General features: G+C 39.1%; 1 protein-coding gene across 2 annotated transcripts; it reads right to left on the bottom strand.

The window, feature by feature from the left end:
* Positions 1-9,066: 9,066 nt before the first annotated feature.
* AKAP17A (A-kinase anchoring protein 17A) lies at positions 9,067-19,581 on the bottom strand. 2 transcript variants are annotated; one of them, XM_034431425.3, is made up of 5 exons: positions 19,354-19,581; positions 15,719-16,868; positions 13,305-13,453; positions 12,121-12,361; positions 9,067-10,877 (listed from the first exon to the last, which is right to left on the bottom strand). In XM_034431425.3, the coding sequence occupies exons 2-5, from the start codon at positions 16,478-16,480 to the stop codon at positions 9,984-9,986; spliced, it is 2,046 nt and encodes a 681-aa protein (XP_034287316.2). In that variant the 5' UTR covers positions 16,481-16,868; positions 19,354-19,581; the 3' UTR covers positions 9,067-9,983. The 2 variants fall into 2 exon arrangements, with proteins under 2 accessions (XP_034287316.2, XP_034287317.2); XM_034431426.3 differs by having other exon boundaries at positions 19,281-19,520.
* Positions 19,582-20,834: the final 1,253 nt, after the last annotated feature.

The following is a 20,834-nucleotide window of genomic DNA, read 5'->3' on the forward strand; positions in this document are numbered from 1 at the left end:
TAGCAAATAGGTAGTCATTCTGCATCCATCTTGAACATTTTCCATTCTACAGATGTTGCATAGTTGCCATTGAACATTTAGCTTAGGGCAGCTCAGAATTCAGTTACTGTATGTGGTGACTAGTCTTGCTTGCAAAGTCCTTGTCTCTTATTATTATCAATTTGCTGACAAATAGCTTTTAAAACATTCCACTTCTGGGAATTATTTTGTCTTTGTTTTAAGTTGCCTCTGGAAAAGAATAGAAGAGAAGATTCTCTTCACAGGCTCAATATCCCATCTAAATATTCTATTTATAGGTTTAGAACTAGCAGAAAAAAGCATACTACTGATCCCATTTGCTAGACAGCTACATTTGGCCAGTCCCAGAAGGCAGATCTTCTCTGCTATGGTGCTTATCTTACAGATCATTCTCCTCCCCCATTCCACCCTCCAAAGTGTGGCTGGCTCTATCCCTGTTGGTTTTCTTGAAGTTTTTCAAGACCTTGTAACGACATTAGTCCTGGGAGGTATGCTCCATTGTTATTAACATCTGTTGTTCTCACTTAGTCTTTGTGACCTTTTAATTTCTGTAATGCAGTGGTCCCTGACTTACGACCACCATTGAGACCAAAATTTCTGTTGTTGAGTGAGACATTTGTTAAGTGAGTTTTGCCCCATTTTACAATCTTTCTTGCCATCGTTAAGTGAATTACTGCAGTTGATAAGTTAGTAACACAGTTGTTACGTGAATCTGGCTTTCCCGTTGATTTGCTCATCAGAAGGACTCTGGGATGCTGCAACTGTCATAAATATGAGTCAGTTGCCAAGCACCTGAATTTTGATCACATAACATATGGATACTGCAATGGTCATAAGTGTGAAAAACGGTCATAAGTCCCTTTTTCAGTGCTATTGTAACTTTGAACAGTCACTAAACAACCTATTGAAAGTCAAGGATTATCTCTAATTATGTTTATATATTAACTGTTTTACAGTCTTATTGTATGCTGCCCAGAGTCAATTTTTCATTAGATGGGCTGCTGTATAAATTCCATAGATGAATGACTATATACTGTAAATAAATGTTTCAATTCTCATGGTCTCTTCTGGAATGAAGATAAATTGAGTTTAGTTGAGAAAATATTGTTGCACAATCAGCTTTGGACATTTAACATGAAAACTGTTAAGGCAGCGCTTGATGTTTGCTAGGGCCATGCAGTCTTCAATCTCCAAATGGTGCTTAGGAGCATGCAAATATTGCACCAAATATTGTTCTAAGGCAGGGCTGTCAAACTCCTGGGCCATGGGTTGGATGTGTCATACGCTGGCCACGCCCACACCCGGTTTAGTGAAGAGGGGAAAAGTCCTGATACGTCACGTGATGACGCCATGACAATGTGAGTTTGACACCCCTACTCTAAAGCATAAAAGGAACAAATCATAGGCATTGTTCAGCCCTAAAGTTAAATGGAATAAATCATGTCAATTTTAACTTCCTAAATGGTAGTCACAAGCTGATAAACATTGAGATTCAAAAGTAATTTATACAGCGTTGCATACTTTCAATTTGTAACGGTAGTAACTTGCGGTCCATGTCAGACCATCAGGTTCTTTGCCCTCAATCTTCTTTATGTTGCTATGTTTTATTATTTATTTATTAATTCAATTTATATGCCGCCTTTCTCCGGAGACTCAGGGCAGCTTACAATGCATTTTTTAAAAATCCATTATAAAAACATTTAAAAATTAAAACATTAAAACCCATTCACACCGTTCATGGCTGGATCTCACAAGATCGCAACAGCGAGATCAACGGCCCCAGGCCGGCCAGAAAAGCCAGATCTTCACCGCTTTTCAGAAGGCCAATGTTCAAATCTGTATTATTATCAGGGTAGTATTAGAATTATTACTATCCGTTAGCTTTGTAGAATTGTTTTGCACAGTAGATAGCTATGTGAAATAACACTGGCATTCTGATGACTCTTCATTCATTTATCTTGGATTAGGCATTCAAAACTGCACTTGTTATTAATAGCACTTTTTATTTGAAAGCCAGATATGAAAATGAAAGAAAAGTCTTTCTAATACATAATGGTTAATTCACTGGGGGTTAGGTCAGAAATAAATAAGAAAGCTTGAAGAATTTAGGTTAAAAACTTAATCCTTTTAAAATCAAAAAGAGTAGTGATACTGTTGCCAGGAGTTGTTATATTTTGAAATGTGCATGAATATTTGCTTTGAAGCAGCAGCATGAATATAACATTGAATAAAATGTTAGGATACATTTTAACTACTAGCAAACCTCCTGGTTGGCTCTTCCTTAAACCACTTCAAGATCTCAGAATCAGTTTCTGGGAATGTAGCAGGAATGGTCTGACTATTCTACAGAGATTTATTTATTTATTATTAATTCAATTTGTATGCCGCCCCTCTCCGAAGACTCAGGGCAGCATACAAATCTCAGTCATCATGGTAATTAGTTTGTCCAAAAGGTGCTTTTTCAAGAGGCAACTGGACTTTCTGTTTTTCTTTGAAGATGTTTCGCTTCTCATCCAAGAACCTTCTTCAGCTCTGACTTCCATTCCCCACCATCCAGTCAGAGCTGAAGAAGCTTCTTGGATGAGTGAAATAACAATTTTTTAAAAAAGTTAAATCAATGTGTCCTTAAATTTATTTGGCAAAATAAAAAGCCCAGAATTAAACTTAAAATGCTTCAAGAGGTGAAAGAAAGAGGGGGATTTGGCTTACCAAAATGGGATTATTATTATCAGGCTGCAAATCTAGTTTGGGTAGGGGAATGGATCCTGCTGAGAAAAAGACGGTTGTTGATTCTGGAAGGTTCGGGGCTACAACAGGGTTGGCACTATTTTCTTTGGCAAGATAAGGTTAAAAAACATAGGAGTTTTGCAGGACATTATGTAAGGAATATCCTAATTGATACATGGAGGAAAATTAAGGGTAAACTCTACTCCTCGACCCCTTCTTGGTTGGTCCCGTTAGAAGCTACAACATGTAGTTCGCTTTACAATAAAGAAAAACACCTATCCTACCGGGAATTGTTGGACGTCCAAGGCTGCTTAAAAACAAGAACTGAGTTAGAGCTTCAAGGAATAAAATTGGATTGGTGGTCTTATGCCCAGATCAGCTCTAAATATAAGAAAGACAAGGAACAAAGTGGTATAGATATGATCCAGCAAGAAATAGATAGTATTATATTAGGAAAGGAGGCAAGAATATTATCTAAGATCTATAAATTCTTAATAACCTATTGGATAGGGGATGAGATTGTTAAAGATTCAATGATTGCCTGGGGGAGAAATATTGGTTACTCAATTGAACTGATAAAATGGGAAGAAATATGGACGAAACAATTGAAACTCCTAATGGCAACCACTTACAAAGAAAACTTGTATAAGATGATGTATAGATGGCATCTCCCTCCTGCTCGATTAGCCAAAATGTTCCCAGGACTCTCCCCAAACTACTGGAAGTGTGGGGAGATAGGTACTTACTATCACATATGGTGGACCTGCCCTAAGGTAATCAAATTTTGGAGATTTATACAGAGGTGGATATTAGAAATCACGGGATATAAATTACAATTGAAACCAGAATATTATCTATTAAATATTAGGCCAGATAAGATAGGCACGAATATATGGTGTCTGATTACACATATCACAACCGCAGCAAGAATATGTTTTGCTCAACATTGGAAGGGGAAAGACCTACCAGCTGAAGATTTGATTTTGGGAAAAATTATCGAATATGTGGAAGCTGACAGGTTAACAAAAACTCTGAGAGATCAAAAGGATTCCGTATATTTTCAATGTTGGGACCAATGGTATATCTGGTTGAATAATAGAATAAAAAAAAGGATAAGGTTAGTGTAGATTTTATTTTTTATTTGTATATCTTGACTGAAGTTAATGTACTGTGTAAAGCTCCCGTCGCGATCTGTGTGTGAATAAATATTTTGTTGTAAAGAAATAAAGAAAAAAAGAAAAAAAAGAAAAAAAAAGAAATGTCTTCAAAGAAAAACCAGAAAGTCCAGTTGCTTCTTGAAAAAGCACCTTTGGGCTTTGACTCTTCCTTCTGACAGCCACATAAATATTATTGGAAAAGCACCAGATAATCTTATTATGGTACAATATTCAATATTATAGAAGTTTGAAGACACACATAAAGTCTTGGGTGTTGGACTGTTTTAAGCACATGAAAATCCTTTGGGCTCCTTTCCCATACAAAGCTTTCAGAATTTCACAAATTTTAAAACTTAGTGAAAATTTTTCACCCAAGAAAATCAGAACTTGGTTTGATTCAATATATTACAGCTGATTGCCTCTCAACAGTACACCTATGTTGGGAATAAGCAATTTTCTTGGGATGGGAGATACATTTAGATAATGCTATAGATATTTTTACAAAATGGCTACAATGTGTGTATGCTTGTGTCAAGTTAGATAAACTGATGAGAATGTTCCCTAATGCTCTCTTTAGGTCCTCAGGACATAATCTGCTGTATGTCCATTTTTTATATAGATTGGAAGGTATATTTGCGAATTATACAATATGCTGCAGCCACTCATGTTACCACTTTCTAACAGAGGTTGGTGCTTAGCTCTCGCACTTAATTTTATAAATTAGACTATCTTTAAAATAGTAGGTTTTGAGAAGGCAGAGAGCTTGGTTGGCCAAACTATCTGTAGGTGCACTGCTACCAACTGGCAACAGGTTTTCTATTTTATAGAATTCTGAAGGCCTATTTAAAAGAAACTCTAGGAATTATTGGAAAGAGACCGAAGTTATTATTACATAAAAATCTGCAATTTGTGGGCTAAGGAAAATAATTAACCATCAAAGGCAGAAGTGGGAAATGCAACCTATGAGCCACAGGGGATGAGCCTATTCCCATGGCTATCACAGCATTAGAACAGCATTATAGCATAGAATCATAGTGCTGCAAGGGACCTTGGAGGTCTTCTAGTCCAAACCCCTGCTCAAGGCAAGAAACGTTATACCATCCCAGTCAAATGGTTGTCCAGTCTATTCTTAAAAACCTCTGGCAATAGAACATCCGAAAAGCAAGCTATTCTATTGACTAATAGTTGTCAGTGTCATGAAATTTCTCCCGAGTTCTAGGTTGGATCCTTTTAACAAGCTTCCACCCATTACTTCTTCTCCTGCCCTCTGGTACTTTGGAATAATTCAATCCCCCCTTCTCTGTGACGGCCCCTCAAATACTGGAAGACAGCTATCCTATCACCCCTAATATTATTAGAGGTGCGGTAACTCAGTGGCTTAATGATGCTGGAGATGGTTTCTGCTCCAGCGGTTCAAGTCCTAGCACGGCATGTCAGGGTGAGCTCCTGTCACTTACCTCAGCTTCTGTCCATCTAATTAGTTTGAAAGCATGTTCTATGCGAGTAGATAAAATAGGTACTGCTTTGGTGGGGGGGATGAGCTGGTGCTCTATGCAGGGAGTCAGAATCCTGCGCTCTGAACTTTCCCAGTTGCAATGCCCATTTGCAAGATGGCTTTGGGGAAGGAGCATGCCTGGATAATACTGCAGGAAGAGCCACTGTTTTCCTTCTGGTACGAAGCCAGCTCATCCTCTTATGATGCACCGCAGGAAGCACACAAGCTTTTTCTACAGCAGAGCTGGTACCTTGGCAGTCAAATTATTACTCTGCAATTGCATTGTAGTCTCCTGGTTAATTAACAATGCCATATGTTAACAACCCCTAATCCTTTTCTTGAATAGACATACCTAGCTCCCTCAATTGTTTGTCATACAATTTTAGCCTTCAGAATCTTTATTGATCAGAACCATTTTTTTCCTTGTGAAGTCTGAGCCATTTTATTTCTTGTCACTGGAACACGTGATGAAGTCCTTTCTTCAGATGTCTGTGCATTTACTTCCTGGGGGAGGATATGAAATCAATTGCTCAATTCTAGTGAAGGCAGGGGCTATCTTCTCATATTTTTTTGTTCTTTGTGTGACATGCTGCCATTGTCTTTGCCTTTCTTCTTCATATTCACATACTCACATATGTGAGTCCCTCCTTGTGAAGTGGGGTCGGGGGATTCAGATGGGCCTACTGATTGCGTACCTGGCTCCCTGCCACGTAACAGCGGTCCTGCCTGAGCTGCTCGACATTATAGCCGGGGTGGCGGTGGAAACCCCCAGACTTATTGTTAGGGGGGATTTTAACCTGCCATCCGCTGGTGAGATGTCGGAGACGGCTCGGGAGTTCATGGCTTCCATGACGGCCATGGACCTGACCCAGGTAATTCAAGGCCCCACCCACTTGGGGAATCACACTCTGGACTTGATTTTTGTCTCTGATCAGTGGCTGAATGATCTAAGAATAGGGGATATAGACATCAAGCCCTTGTCATGGTCTGATCATTCTCTCCTTCACATGGACTTTCAAGTCACTTCCACCCGTCCCAGGCGCCTGATGGACCCCGAAAGGTTCCTGATGGAGCTTGGGCCATTTCCTGAGACTCTGGCTCACAACTCGACTGAGGACCTGGTGGTCGCCTGGGACAGAGCGGCTACTGGGGCCTTGGACCGCGTTGTGCCTTTGCGGCCTCTGACCCGATTCCGATCTCGTCTAGCTCCTTGGTTTTCCGAGGAGCTGAGAGAGATGAAGCGTCGGAAAAGACGCCTGGAGAGCGATTGGAGGACAAGCCGATCTGAATCTGACCGAACACAGGTGAGATCTTATATTAAGACCTACCTAGTGGCGATAAGAGCAGCGAAGTCTAGCTACTTCGCCGCTCTTATTGCATCTGCAGAGAACCGCCCAGCTGCGCTGTTTAGGGTGACCCGCTCCCTACTTCAGGTGGGGGTACGGGAAGATCCCTTAAAGGGTCGAGCTGAGGATTTTGTACAATTCCTGCATGATAAAGTCGCTCAGATTCGGGAAGGCCTGGACTCCGATTGGGTAGATCCAGGGGAGGAGACGGGGGCAGGTCTTGAGAGCGTTATCTGGGAAGAGTTTGACTCTGTGGCTCCTGAGGACGTGGACAGGATTCTGGGCAAGCTTAACGCTGCCACATGTTTATTGGACCCGTGTCCCTCCTGGTTGGTACTGGCCTCCCGGGAGGTTACACGAGGCTGGCTCCAGGGGATTATAAATGCTTCTCTGAGGGTGTCTTTCCTGCCGCCTTGAAAGAGGCGGTTGTGAAGCCCCTCCTCAAGAAGCCTTCCCTGGGCCCGGCTATATTATCAAATTATCGTCCAGTCTCCAATCTTCGCTTTGTTGCGAAGGTTGTTGAGAGTGTGGTGGCGCGACAACTACCCCGATACCTGGATGAAGTTGTCTATCTGGATCTGTTCCAGTCGGGCTTCAGGTCACGATACAGCACGGAAACGGCATTGGTCGCATTGGTGGATGATCTCTGGAGGGCTCGGGACAGAGGTTGCTCCTCTATCCTGGTCCTATTAGATATCTCAGCGGCTTTTGATACCATCGACCATGGTATCTTACTGCACCGGCTGGAGGGGTTAGGAATAGGGGGCACCGTGCTTCGGTGGTTCTCCTCCTTCCTCTCTGACCGTTCGCAGTTTGTGTTGGCAGGGGGGCACAGGTCGACCTCGAGGCACCTTATTTGTGGGATGCCACAAGGGTCAGTCGTCTCACCCCTTCTGTTCAACATTTATGTAAAACCGCTAGGCGAGATCATCCGTGGTTTTGGGGTGAGTGTTCATCAGTATGCTGATGACACACAGCTATACATCTCCACCCCAGACCACCCCAATGATGCCCTTGCTGTGATGTCCCGTTGCCTGGAGACCATGCGGATCTGGATGGGGAGAAACAAGCTCAGACAACCCCTCCAAGACCGAGTGGCTGTGGCTTCCGGCGTCCCGGTATAGTCAGCTGGTACCATCACTGACAATAGGGGATGAGATCTTGCTCCCCACAGAGAGGGCCCGCAACTTGGGTGTCCTCCTGGATTCACGGTTATCTTTATAAGATCATTTGACGGCCGTGGCCAGGGGTGCCTTTTATCAGGTTCGCCTGATCCACCAGTTGCGTCCCTTTCTGGATCGGGACACCTTGCGCACGGTCACTCATGCCCTAGTTACCTCCCATATGGACTACTGTAATGCTCTCTACATGGGGCTCCCCTTGAAAAGCACCCGGAGGCTCCAACTGGTCCAGAACGTAGCCGTGCGGATGATTATGGGCGCAGCTCGTTACGCCCATGTAACATCTCTCCTACGCGAGCTGCACTGGCTCCCGGTGGTCTTCCGGGTGCGATTCAAGGTGTTAGTTATCACCTTTAAAGCGCTCCATGGCTTAGGACCTGGGTACCTACGAGACCGCCTTTTGCCACCAATAGCCTCCCACCGACCAGTTCGTTCTCACAGGGAGGGACTACTCAGGGTACCATCAGTCAAATTATGTCGACTGGCGACTCCCAGGGGGAGGGCCTTCTCTGTGGGGGCTCCAATCCTTTGGAATGAACTGCCCCCGGAGATACGGAATATCCCTGATCTCCGTGCTTTCCGCCGTGCCCTCAAGACCCTGATGTTCCAACAGGCGGGGCTAAACATACAAACATGTGAATGATTTTTTAAATGTTATCTAATTCTGGGTTTTATTTAATTGACCAAACTAAATAATAATTTTAATTAGCAATTTTATGATGTTTGTGTGTCTATATTTTTCTTGACTGTACACCGCCTTGAGTCCTACGGGAGAAAGGCGGTATAGAAATATAATAAATAATAATAAATGAATAAATATTCCTTGATATGTTCTTTGGATAGAAATCTCTGAATTTAATAGGAGTTTTCAGTTCTGAGTTCTTAGATTATGCTGCTAAATGGCTGATTTTCAGCAGCTCAATTAATTCCTGCAGAATTAACATTTGACCTCCCCATCCAATGACATTTCTAAGATTCAGGAGCCACTGCAAGCCGAAACCATTTTCATAACTAAGTGCAGCCCCCAATACCAGACTGTGCAAATTATTTTACAAATAAAGAAGTACAAATACAGCAAATTTCCAATTTCTGTTAAGCGTTCTGTAGAAGTCAATAATACTTCAAACACAAACAAAGTCAGATTTAATGGAGTATGTATAGATCTTTATTATTTCCAATCACAAAGCAGTTTGTATTCACTGGCAATGGCTTTTGCAGTTTTACCATTAAATGGTAAGAAAGCTGGTTTGCACTATGAAAATATTTTGGAGAAATTCCTGAGCTTCATTTCTCGAAGCAAAGAAGTTATAAAGGGTGAAAATATAACTTTGAACCTGAACATTACACATATATATATTACTTAGCTGAAAAGCCCTTCTTTCAAATATAGATGCCTCAAAACTGCATTTAGGGGGGTGGGGAATCAAATATTGATACATTAGAAATTTTATAATCTACTTTCTTGGAAGTCTCCTTCCCACCCAAATCCTGAATATTTGCTTTGAAATGGAACAGAGCTTCAAAACCTGTAAAAGAATAAACAACATGGCCATTCAAGGTCAAGGAAATAATGCAGTTGGCAAAAATAGCAAAGAAGGCATCACAGCACTATATAAAAATATGGTTGCTTCTAGCACCAGTCGAGATAGCAAAAAAGTCCTGCATGGAATTACCGAGTTCTAACGAATCAAGTATGTAGTAACTCATCAAGTTTACATTTCTTATTAGAAACATACACATGCCGATTTCTAAACAGAAACTGCTATGATTACAGTCATTACCAATTAAAATGAATCCAACTGGATACTGGAAATAAGTGAAACTAATCTGGCTATCACAGTTTCAATGTGAGCTAGAACAATTAAAATCGACAGCCAAGAAACCATTGACAATTAAGTCACAAAAAGATGTGTTTTGAAAAGGGTGGTTATGAATTTTTTAATTCTGCAAATCATTCAAGTAAAAAAAATCAGTTTCCTTTCTCTCTGTGAGACAGACCAAGCAGAGATCTTTGCAGTTCTTTTTCCAAAATAGCCCTTAGAAAAAGATAATTCCTCTATTACCTACTCCAAGTGCTTCTTTGGTTGCTCAAAGATCTCTTCCGATGTTTCTGTTTCTTCCCGGTGCTCTTGTGGCTGTGGCTGCGGCCTCTTTTATCCTGATCTCTGTCGCCACTAAATGTCTGTCTCTGTCGGGTATATTCCAAATCTGGGCTCCTCTGGTGAGGACTGCTACTCTTTCTTGAATGTTTTTTATAAGGACGCCTTTCTTTTCTGCATTTCTCATCCTCGCTACTTAAGTCTCTTCTGTGTCTGCTTTTTTCAATTTTATTTTTGCTCTGGTGATTACAAACATCTCGGTCTCTGTATGAATGACTTCTCCCCTTGCTTGGCTCTCTGTTGCATTTGCCTTGTTCTGGGAGAGAGTTCTTATAAAGGATCTTCTCATGATCCAATGTGCTATTGTGTTGCTGATTTGCAGGTATACTGGAAAGGACATCCAAACTACTTTCATCAGAAACCTTATCTTTGTTGCAAATATTGATCATAGTGTCTTGAAGACCTTCCTCGTGGAAGCTCCCATTTAAGTACTTTGGTTGAGGGAAACTTTCATTAGCTGCTATGCTGCTTTGACAAATGTGGAGTGGTTGGGACAAGATGGACTGCACTGAGGTAGATGTGATGCAATGGGGAACATCTACAAGGCTTTTCCAAGTGGGACACTGCACTGTATTAGAGTCGTACTTTTTCACAGGAATTATTTCCATTTTCTTGCTCATAAGGTTGTTGAGCAATTTCTCTCGCAATTCCCTTTCTTTCCTCTGCAGTCCAAGAGCTCTTTCTTTTTCTTCCTCTACTCGTCGGAGTTCTGCTTCTTGTAGTTTTCTCCTCTCTTCCAGCTGCTGAAGGCGGATTTTTTCCTCACTATGTTCCTGTTCCAAAAGTTTTACTGCCTACCAATATTGAAGAAAAAGAAATATATACATTCCATAATAAAATCAACTTTGCATCAGATAAAAAAAAGAATAGACAAAAGCATATTTATTTAGTAAATCTAAAAAAAGGTTTTTTTTAATGTGGAATGTGTAAAGCAGGGATGTCAAACTCAATTTCATTGAAGACTGCATCAGGGGGTTGGCGCGGCATAGCAGGGTGGGCGTGGCCAGCTCAACTCGTATGGGGGCATCGGTGGTAGCCTAAGCACTTTGACAGTGACAACAGACTCCTGAGCCCAGTTTTCGGCTGCGATGGCCTCCTGCAACCCTCTGCCAGTGAAAACAGAGCTTGGGAGGGCCATGACTGAGCTGGCAGAGGCAACACAGGCTGGTCCTTTGCTGTTTCCAGGGCGGCCCCACGGGCCAGATCTAAGTACCCCGTGGGCCGAATCCAGACCCTGGGCCCTGAGTTTGACATCCCTGGTGTAAAGTTTTAATAAAATTCAATTGCTCCTGAAATAGATCAACCTAAAGCAGTGCCTAGGAATTAACATGAATAACCTCAGACATCAGATTAAAAGTTTATTTACTCCATATACTTTTACCTGAAGAAATCTCCAACCTAGAGACATCACCAGGTTACCTGAGTGGATTTATTCTCCCTGGCAAAATTGTTAGAAGGCATTGCTAGAATTTCAATACCATGTAATACCATTATAGTATTCACATTCTAAAGTAGGGACAAAGTGATACAATGAAGCTGACAAATTAAACCAAAGCCCTCAAGGGTCTTCTTAACCCCGAAGTCCTTAATGTAATGACAAGATTATAATATGGGTTAAACCCTTGTGTACTGTACTCAAACAAGTAGTTTTGCTGACCACAGTTGAGGAAACTGAAACAATGGAAATTTTGGAAGAGAGAGGATCTTGATATCCAATCCTGATGTTTGTCCCTTTTGCACCTCTGTTTTTAATTGGATTGATTTTGTAATATAGGCTAACACAACTGGCATATTAATCCTCCAAACAAGAAAGAGGAAAAAGGAGACAGGAGAGTCAGCCAGTGCCGACATAAAAATTAGTAACTGATATAGTGACTTATACAACAACTGGAAAAAAACAGGAAATCAAAAGCATCTGATAAATGACAAGCATATCTTTAGTTAAATTGTAAGTATATATTTAGTATATACCACTACAAATATTCTTTTCTTGGGCTGAAGGGCATTTTTCTATGGAAAACTTAAAAAAAGAGGTACCTTGGCTCTGCTCAGTAGTTCAGCAATTAGTCGAATGGACTGAAGATTTCTTTGAGCTAAAAGAAGCTTCCTCTCTTCTAGTTTTATTTTTTCTTGCAATTTTTTTTGCTCTTCAGCTTGAAGTTTTTCAAGTCTTTTCTTGTTTCGACGTATTTCACGATCTTTTTGTTTCTGCTCTCTCTTCCTCAATTTTTCTTCTCTTTTTTTTTCTCTTTCTAATTCTTCAAGTTCTTTCTGTTTCCTAGAAAGGCATATTACGATACAATTTCAGGTGTTCATGTTTACTTATAGTTGAAATTCAAACATAATCATTTGAAGGCTAAAGTAATGTAAAATTATTTTACAGGCCTTAATTGAACTGTCCCAAGTTTACATCTTTTTATACATTTTATATCAAACCAAATACATGATAAAGCAATTTCCCTTACTGATGTAAAATGCATATAAAAGCAAATTGCTGTATGTCTAGTACAAGGCATACAGACTTCTTGTTTTTCTACTAAAGAAAATATGGTGAGAACCAATGTATCATAACATTTCTGCAAATAACATCAAGAATTTGCATTTCTCATAATTTTATATTTGAATTTGCATTTTATTTGAATCTCTCCATTCCTAAACATGAACACATGTTATTTATGACAAATAGGTAAAAATGAGAGAATATGAGCTCTTTTCATGCCACTTACAAGATGGAAGCCCAATAGAACTATTCTCAAAACTAGCCTTATGAAAGATTGAAAGCTTCTATAGTCTGAATATGTTCAAGAGTAGACCTTCAGAGAACTTTAATATCTTAAATACATGCACATGAATGATAGAAATCAATCTAGATTTAACATCTCAAGTTACTTATAAGAAAATATCTGGCACACTGAGATATATTTATTTGCTGAGATAGATTTACTTTAATTTAATGTGCAAAAGCTAATATTATTTTATGCTGATAGCTGACGGATGTATATAATTTTTCCAACGTATTAAATTAAATCTGAAATTGGTCAATTACAATACCTGGATATATACTTTCCTACAAAACTCATGAAATATAAATTAGTTTGAAATATATTTATGGTTTACAAACACAGACACCATCCCCAACATACATATAAATGCATTTTTCTAGATTTGGCAAAGTTATAATCTAATATTTATAGTATTTCCTATGAAAGAATAACACCTACCTTTCTTCCTCTTTTTGTCTTTCCTCTGCTTCCTTTTCTTTACGTTTTTGTTCTTCTCTTTGTTTTTCAAGCTCTTGAAGCTTCTGTCTTTCAAGCTGACGTCTCTTAATTGATGCATCACTCAGGTGTTTTGTGGAATCAAATGAAACCTTTTACAGACGTAGAAAAAAACATTTTTATTAAAGTTAATAACCTCAGATCAGTGGAGAGTCTTTCTGGACCTGGATTAAAACAGTACTACTCTGAACTAACTGAAAGCAGGACAGAGAATTTTAAACAATACTATGAAAATAATCGTTTTGCAATGCAACTATTCAATCAATAGAGACTCCCTTGATATTTATAACCAGTTAAATTAAACAAATAAATATATTTACTGTTGGGGAAAAAAGAGAAACCTTGATTTTCTTAACAGAGCACTTTTTATTCCTTTTTTAATTGCTCCATCAGCCTCCATCTATTTTAATGGTGTTCCAAATAGCTGTAAAAGTTTTTAACCTAATATTTTAAAATATTTTGAACTATTTCTAAATTATCAATGTCATATAAAATAGGAATTTGAAATAGAAATTTATTATATGTAGATCAAACAAACCAGCATCAAATATAATTCCAACTAAAATTAAAAAAAAAATAGTTTTAATTAAAACATTAAACTATAGAGAGTACCATCCAGAGATTTAATAATGGATTGAAATATACTGCCTTTTACAATCCATTTGAGCACAGCCAAGTCTCTAATAAAACTATGCACCTAAGAATGTGGCTACTATAGAAAAGGCCCTGTCATGCTACTGTGGTCTTAACATGTGGATCTATCAAATAATCTGTCTGCAAATAAAATTCTAAATTCTGTTAAATTTAGTGGTATTTGCAATTGAGTCCAGATGACCCTCATTTAATGACTTGTTCAGCAAGTGCTCAACGTTTGGTGGTGCTGAACCATTGTCCGTTAATTATGACGGGTCTTCATATTTATGAGCATTGCAACATTCTACGGTCACTATTTGCAACCTTCTCTACCAGCTTCCAACAAGAAAAATCAATGTGAAAGCTGGCAGTAAGTTGCAAGTTGTGGTCATGTGCCTACTTAACTATACGATGAGGACTGCCAGAACTGCTGTCACTAAGTGTCATGTTTTTTGAACATGTTTTTGAACTTATTATATCACTCAATAATGGAGTTTTCATTCCCAATTAACATTAAATGAAAACTATCTGTATTTTTTGTAGAACTGCAAATGTCTGCAAACAATCTAAACCCAGAAAGGGTAACCTCTAAATCAAGTGTGATCGCTACCATAGCTGAGTTTCTCATATAAATTTTAAACTACTGGCAAATACTCTGCATTTGGCAGAGGCTCCCTTGAGCTATTCTATGGGAAATGCCTGTTTATGTAGCATTACTATTCATTTATGTATTAGATTTATGTTCTGTCCATCTCATCTAGAGGCAATTCTTCAGAAAATTATTTTTGTCTACTTCCATACAGCATACATAACTCATGAATCACCCAAGAGCCAAGTGTAGGACCATAGTATTTCTACAACAATCTCAAACATATAACCTTGAAATAGGAGATGTGACATTTTGCCTTTTCTGCAACTTTGGGAAAGTTTCAGATGACAAAATAAGTGCCTTAAGGTGCAAAAGCTTAAAGCACCATCTTCATATCACAAAACCTCTAGAGTCTTCAAAGAAAATTACTGTAGGTCATTTTTATTTTATTTTTGCTACGGAAGGCTTTTAGGACCAAATAAGCCTCTCCAATGCGTAAGCTACACATTTCAACTCTACCCAAGAGGCCAAAAAAAATTGCTCTGACCTTCCAAAGACATTATATCCTTTGCACAGCTCTCTTGCTAAGTCATGAGAAGGCTAAATAAATAAGTTATGATTGCTAGCTGAAGAGTTTTTCCCACTTCTCATTTATTCTGTTATTGCTTTTCCCTTTTGCTTGTAAAGTGTGCACACAGGGGAAAAATATAAAAAGCAAATATTCAAAAGAATGGCACAATGGATTTATGTTCATTACAATATGGATATTTATCAATAGTATTTTAAACTATCTTCCTTAGAAAAATACACTTTTTACTTCACTTGCATTTCCTAAATTTATAGTTTACTGGTGACACTGTATTTTAGTAATATGTATATTATAATTTACCATTTATAAAGTTATAAACTCCCTCTACTATCTCTTGCAATTTAACTGATAGCTGCTAGGTTATTTGTAGCAAGCTAATATACACATATCTGATAAGTAATTTTGAAGATTTGCTAAAATATGTCGCAGCATTCCATTCTTTTCACTCCAAGGAGTAAAAATAGTTTCTAAATAGAAATTAGCAGGATATTTGCCTGAAATTAAGTGATTTTTTGAAAACGATGAAGAGTTCAGCACCACAATCACCTTTATGTTGCAAGCCACTGCTTTGCCATCTTCACCTTTGTACATCAACTTCATCCCTCGCAAAGCATTCATAGCCTTGATGAAACCTGCATATTCTTCATATTGAACGTAGGCTTCAAAATTCAAATGGCCTCCAAAACTGAATGTATGAAAGTTTCTGCCAGTCATTTCTTCCCTATATGGATCCAACATTGGTATATCCACATTACGTATTTCTCCAAATTTGCTGAATACTTTAATGAGAGCTTCTTCACTTGGTTTTTCTGAGCCAGAGTCTTTTAATGCAAACCATTTGCAAGGTAAACCTTCCAGATGGATAGTATCTGGTCTTTCCCCTGGCAAAGTTTCATTCATATCTTTTGCATCACGGAAAAAAGAATCCCAGTCATGTCGTGTAGGGAAATCAATTTTATATTCTGCAGCACGCACTTTTAAAATATCAGAAAAGCCACTAAGTTTGATAGTTTTGCCATCTAGACATGCCAGGAAGGATTTAACTAAACTCTTATTTTCTACTTCTCCTTCAAATCGGATGAAATCCATAGTGCTTTTAGAAATCCGTAGGGTTGAGAACTGATGAGTATGCACCATTCCTTTTAGCCTTTCCATTACTTCCCAGTTGGAAATGGATTTCCCTGGCTGCTTTAATTGTGGAAGTGCCACACTGATACTCATTTTTGTGATGGGTTTAAGGTATAAGCCATATAAAGTGCAAAGCTCTACAGCTTCAGAAGTATCATGAACTATTGTTGCAGCTGCCATAACTACAATAATAATAATAAAGCCTGCAAGAAAAGTAAGTGGCTTATCTATATTGCAGGCACTGGTAAAAAACAGTCCCCCTTCTAATATAAATGTCCATTTTAATGGTTTTCTAAATATTACATTGATGGTTATAGAACAGGTCTTATTTCTTCTACTGTTATGATGTCTGTCTAGTCTGCAAAAATGTACTTGAATATTCCAATCTCAAGGAACATAAAGTATGAATTCTCCAGAAGAATTTTAAAGCTATGGGAGGAGTTGGTTTTTACAAGCAGAAAAGGAAATATTTTTTCTAGAGCTATGGCCTTCAGACAGATTGCAGATTACAGGATGGATCACAAGCAAGAGAGATGAGTTCCAGTGCTTTTTCAGAAGAATCCAAAATCTAAAAAAAAAAAATATATGAAAAAGATGAATTACAGGCTTGCAGAATTTTTATCAAACATAGAATTGTTCATGAAAACCTGGCAGACTTTTACATGTTAGACTAACCTTTAAATCACTTTTTGAAATATTCAACTTAACCAAAATCCAAACATCCCATGAAAAACTATATCACATAAAACACAATATAATAAAACAAAGTAAAATTTAAACAAATTAAATGCCACAACTTAAGGTATTTAAGGACAAAAAAGCATAGTCAAATTATATTATATTAAGTTCCAGTGACATACATATTTATCTAGAAATAAGTGAATTCAACAGAACCCGATCCTAAAATAATACATATGCATTTCCAATAAAATATGTGGGCAAGATAAAGTTTGTTCTAAATTAAACTGAGCAAAATTTATGTTCATATGTACATCAAGTTACATCCTCAGCAAAATGAATTACTTAAAGGTAGAAATGCTTCTTAAAAGACACTAAATTAGCTTGAGTTAATTTAATTAAGTTTAAGATTGTGCTACTAAAATTAAACATCAGAAAAATGACCAAATGATTTTTCATGTTTTCCATATCTTCTTCATAAGATCTTCCAATCTTCAAAGCAAATTTCAAGAACTAAATAAGAGGGAGAAAAGAATATTCTATTTCATAATATATTAGTAAAATAGGATTGAATCAAATCTAAACTTTCAATTACTCCCATAATTCAGCCCTACTTAAGCCAAAGGAAAAACCAAGATAATTATTTATAGATGCCAGAAGTCAATCCAAAGTAACCATGCTGTATAATTTTAACTAAAAAATGTTCAAATCCTGCCTTCATTTCTTTTCCTTCTCAGCAAATGTTATCATTTAAGTTGGGGATCTGAACAATAGGAATTTCTACTGAGTTTATAGTTAAATTCCATTGAGCCATCACAGAATGCTTCTTCATTTATAAAGGAAAGAAAAGGGGAAGATAAGAAGAGGTTTTCTGACTCAGATTAAAGGTCTATGCAGCCGATGCATTATATTCACCTGAGATGCACTAAATTTATTTGAAGGGTACACATCAACCATATAGGATGAGAACCCTAAATTGCCCCCAATGTTTCTTTTTTCAGATACATCTATGTAAGGTGAAAATTTATAAAAGCAAATATAAAGTGATATATATATATATATATAGATAGATATATAGATATAGATATATAGATATAGATATAGATATATAGATATATATATATAGGACATCTTCCCAAATGTGATGCATAGATGTTATCAGATTTCAGACCCCAGAGTTCACACCAGCATAAAAGCTAGGTTGTGAGACAGCCACCCTCAACTCTCCAAGAAATACAATTCATCGAAAAATATGGCCAGCCTGATAAATTTCAACCAACTTCTGTCTATTCTATTCCTATGCGAGAACAGCAAACAAGAAAACAGAATAATTTTTAAAAAAAGAGAGAGAGACAGAGACAGAGATAAACTACTTAAATTTGATGTCAGGCCACAGCAGGCAGCTTTACAATTAATTTGTTTTTTGTTTTGTTTTGTTTTAAAAAAACATGGATCTCAAGCGAGCCAGCAGCTGATGCCAGGCAGGCTGGCCCTGAAAGGGCAATTACCGAGTCCCAGGGGCGCCCGGCTTCTACAAAGCTCCCTCCCCCCCCCTCCCCCCCCCAGGATTAGGATCCTCGCAGCCCATTTGCAACTTGAAAAATGTAGCTTAAGAAAAGGAGGCAGACAGACAGACTCCGACGGAGCTACTGGAAATCGCCCGTTTACACGTGGTGGGTGGGTGGGTGGGTGGGTGTGTGTGTGTGTGTGTGTGTGTGTGTGTCATTAAGAAATGGGGAGAAAGAGAGAGAAACTCCAAAGGAACTGCTGGAAATCGCCCGTTTACACCTTAAAAAAAAAAGTAGCATTAAGAAATGGAGAAAGAGAAATTCCGAGAGAGCTGCTATATATATACATATATATAGCATATATACATATATACTATATGTATATATGATATATATATACACATACACACACACACACGTAGCATTAAGAAACGGAGAGAGAAAGGGAGGGAAACTCCGAGGGAGCTGCTGGAAATCGCCCGTTTACACGTAATATATGTGTGTGTGTGTGTGTGTATGTATGTATAGACATACATACATACATGCATACATACTGCTACGTATGTATGTAGCATTAAGAAACGGAGAGAGAAAGGGAGGGAAACTCCGAGGGAGCTGCTGGAAATCGCCCCCATCTACCCTCCCCTCCTCTGGATCCAGCGGGGGCAGGTTGGCCAAAGCAAAGGCGAATGGAGCCGGGTCGCCTCGCTTCCCCCCCCCTCTCTCTAAGGCAGGTAGGCAGGAAAACTCCAGGACCGAGGCTGACTTTCAGTCCGTCCCTGGGACTACAATACCCCATTGAGGCGGGCAGCTCGGGAGATGGAAGCGCTTCCAATGCCGCTGAAGGGCGCGAAGCGAAGGACGTACCGCCACTTTCCGCCGGCCCCGTTCTCCGGTCCTTGTCCCAGGCGAGCGAGCAGGACGCGCCGGCTGCCTCCCTCCGAGCCTCTCCCACCTCCAGGGCTCCGGCACCGCGAGCTGGCGCACCGACGACACCGGCCTTCCCACACTACCCAGCGGCACCAAAACAAAAACACTTCCGCTCTCTCAGGAGATCAATGAAAGGGGGGGGGCGGGGAGAGGAAGTAGTTCCATAGAGCGCCGGAAGTAGATCCGCCGGTTTTCTCTCCCCCCCCCTTAATTTTCCAACAGCTTCTTGTTCCGCCGTGCATCCCGTTATCTTTCAACAGCGGTTCATGACCTATGTGTCTTTTTTAAAAATTAAAAAATTAAGTCAGTAGACTTTAAATGGCAGTAGAAGAAACAGGTGCAATTAATACAGATTATAAATTTACACATTTCGAACAAGGGTGCCATATATACCTGGATTCAAAATTTCAGACAACCACTAGGTGGCAGGAATGAGCAGAATGAGTATTCTAAATACGTATCTTTACTACCCAGATATTCTTCCCATAGTGGCGAATATCTTGTAGCTGGGGTGTAGGATAAGGGTGAAAGTTCATTCTTGGAGTTTGTGGGTTGATTTCCGAACTTTTCATTACCAGGCTAGGTAACACTTCTCCTGTGTCAGCTCTTCTGACACTGACATCCCCTAAACTCCGCTGAAGATGTTACCTAGCCTGGTAACGAAATGTTTGGAAACCAACCCACAAGCTAGGTGCCTGACTTGGTGGCTCAGGGGCTAAGACACTGAGCTTGTCGATCAGGAAGGTCAGGAGTTCGGTGGTACAGGTCTCCTGTGTGAGCAGGGGGTTGGACTAGATGACCTCCAAGGTCCCTTCCAACTCTTGTTACTGTTACAACTCCAAGAAAGAACCTTCACCCTCACAGGTAGTCCTTGATTTAGGAGCTCACAAATTTTGAGCTCAAAATTTACATTGCTAAGTGAGAGAGTTGTTAAGTGAAATTTGCCACATTTCTTGCCACAGTTCTTAAGTGAATCACTAATTTAGGAACCATGCTGTTAAGTGAATCTGGCTTTCCCATTGTTTTTGCTTGTCAGACAGTTGCGAAAGGTGACATGACTCCAGGACACTGCAGTGATCATGAATATGACTCAGTTGCCAAGTGTCTGAATTTTGATCACATGACCATAAAACGGTCATAAGTCGATTTTTTCAGGACTGTTGTAGCTTTTCCACTAAAAGAAAGGTTGTAAATCGAGGACTACTTGTACTACCTAGCAATCATCTTTTTTTTCTGACGAGACCTAGCAGTCAACTAGAAAGAGCTTTACATGGAGAAAATTTTCCCAGGTAGCAATTACATAAAATCAAGAAAATATGTATTTTTGAGCCACATTTTTGGCCAGGGCCATAATTATTAAGATGTATTTGAAATTAACCAACGTATCTGGTATTTGAGAGAGGCTTTAGGTGGGGGGG

Source organism: Pantherophis guttatus, chromosome 5, assembly GCF_059756535.1.
Source record: "Pantherophis guttatus breed Tessera chromosome 5, ASM5975653v1, whole genome shotgun sequence".
Lineage (NCBI taxonomy): Eukaryota > Metazoa > Chordata > Lepidosauria > Squamata > Colubridae > Pantherophis > Pantherophis guttatus.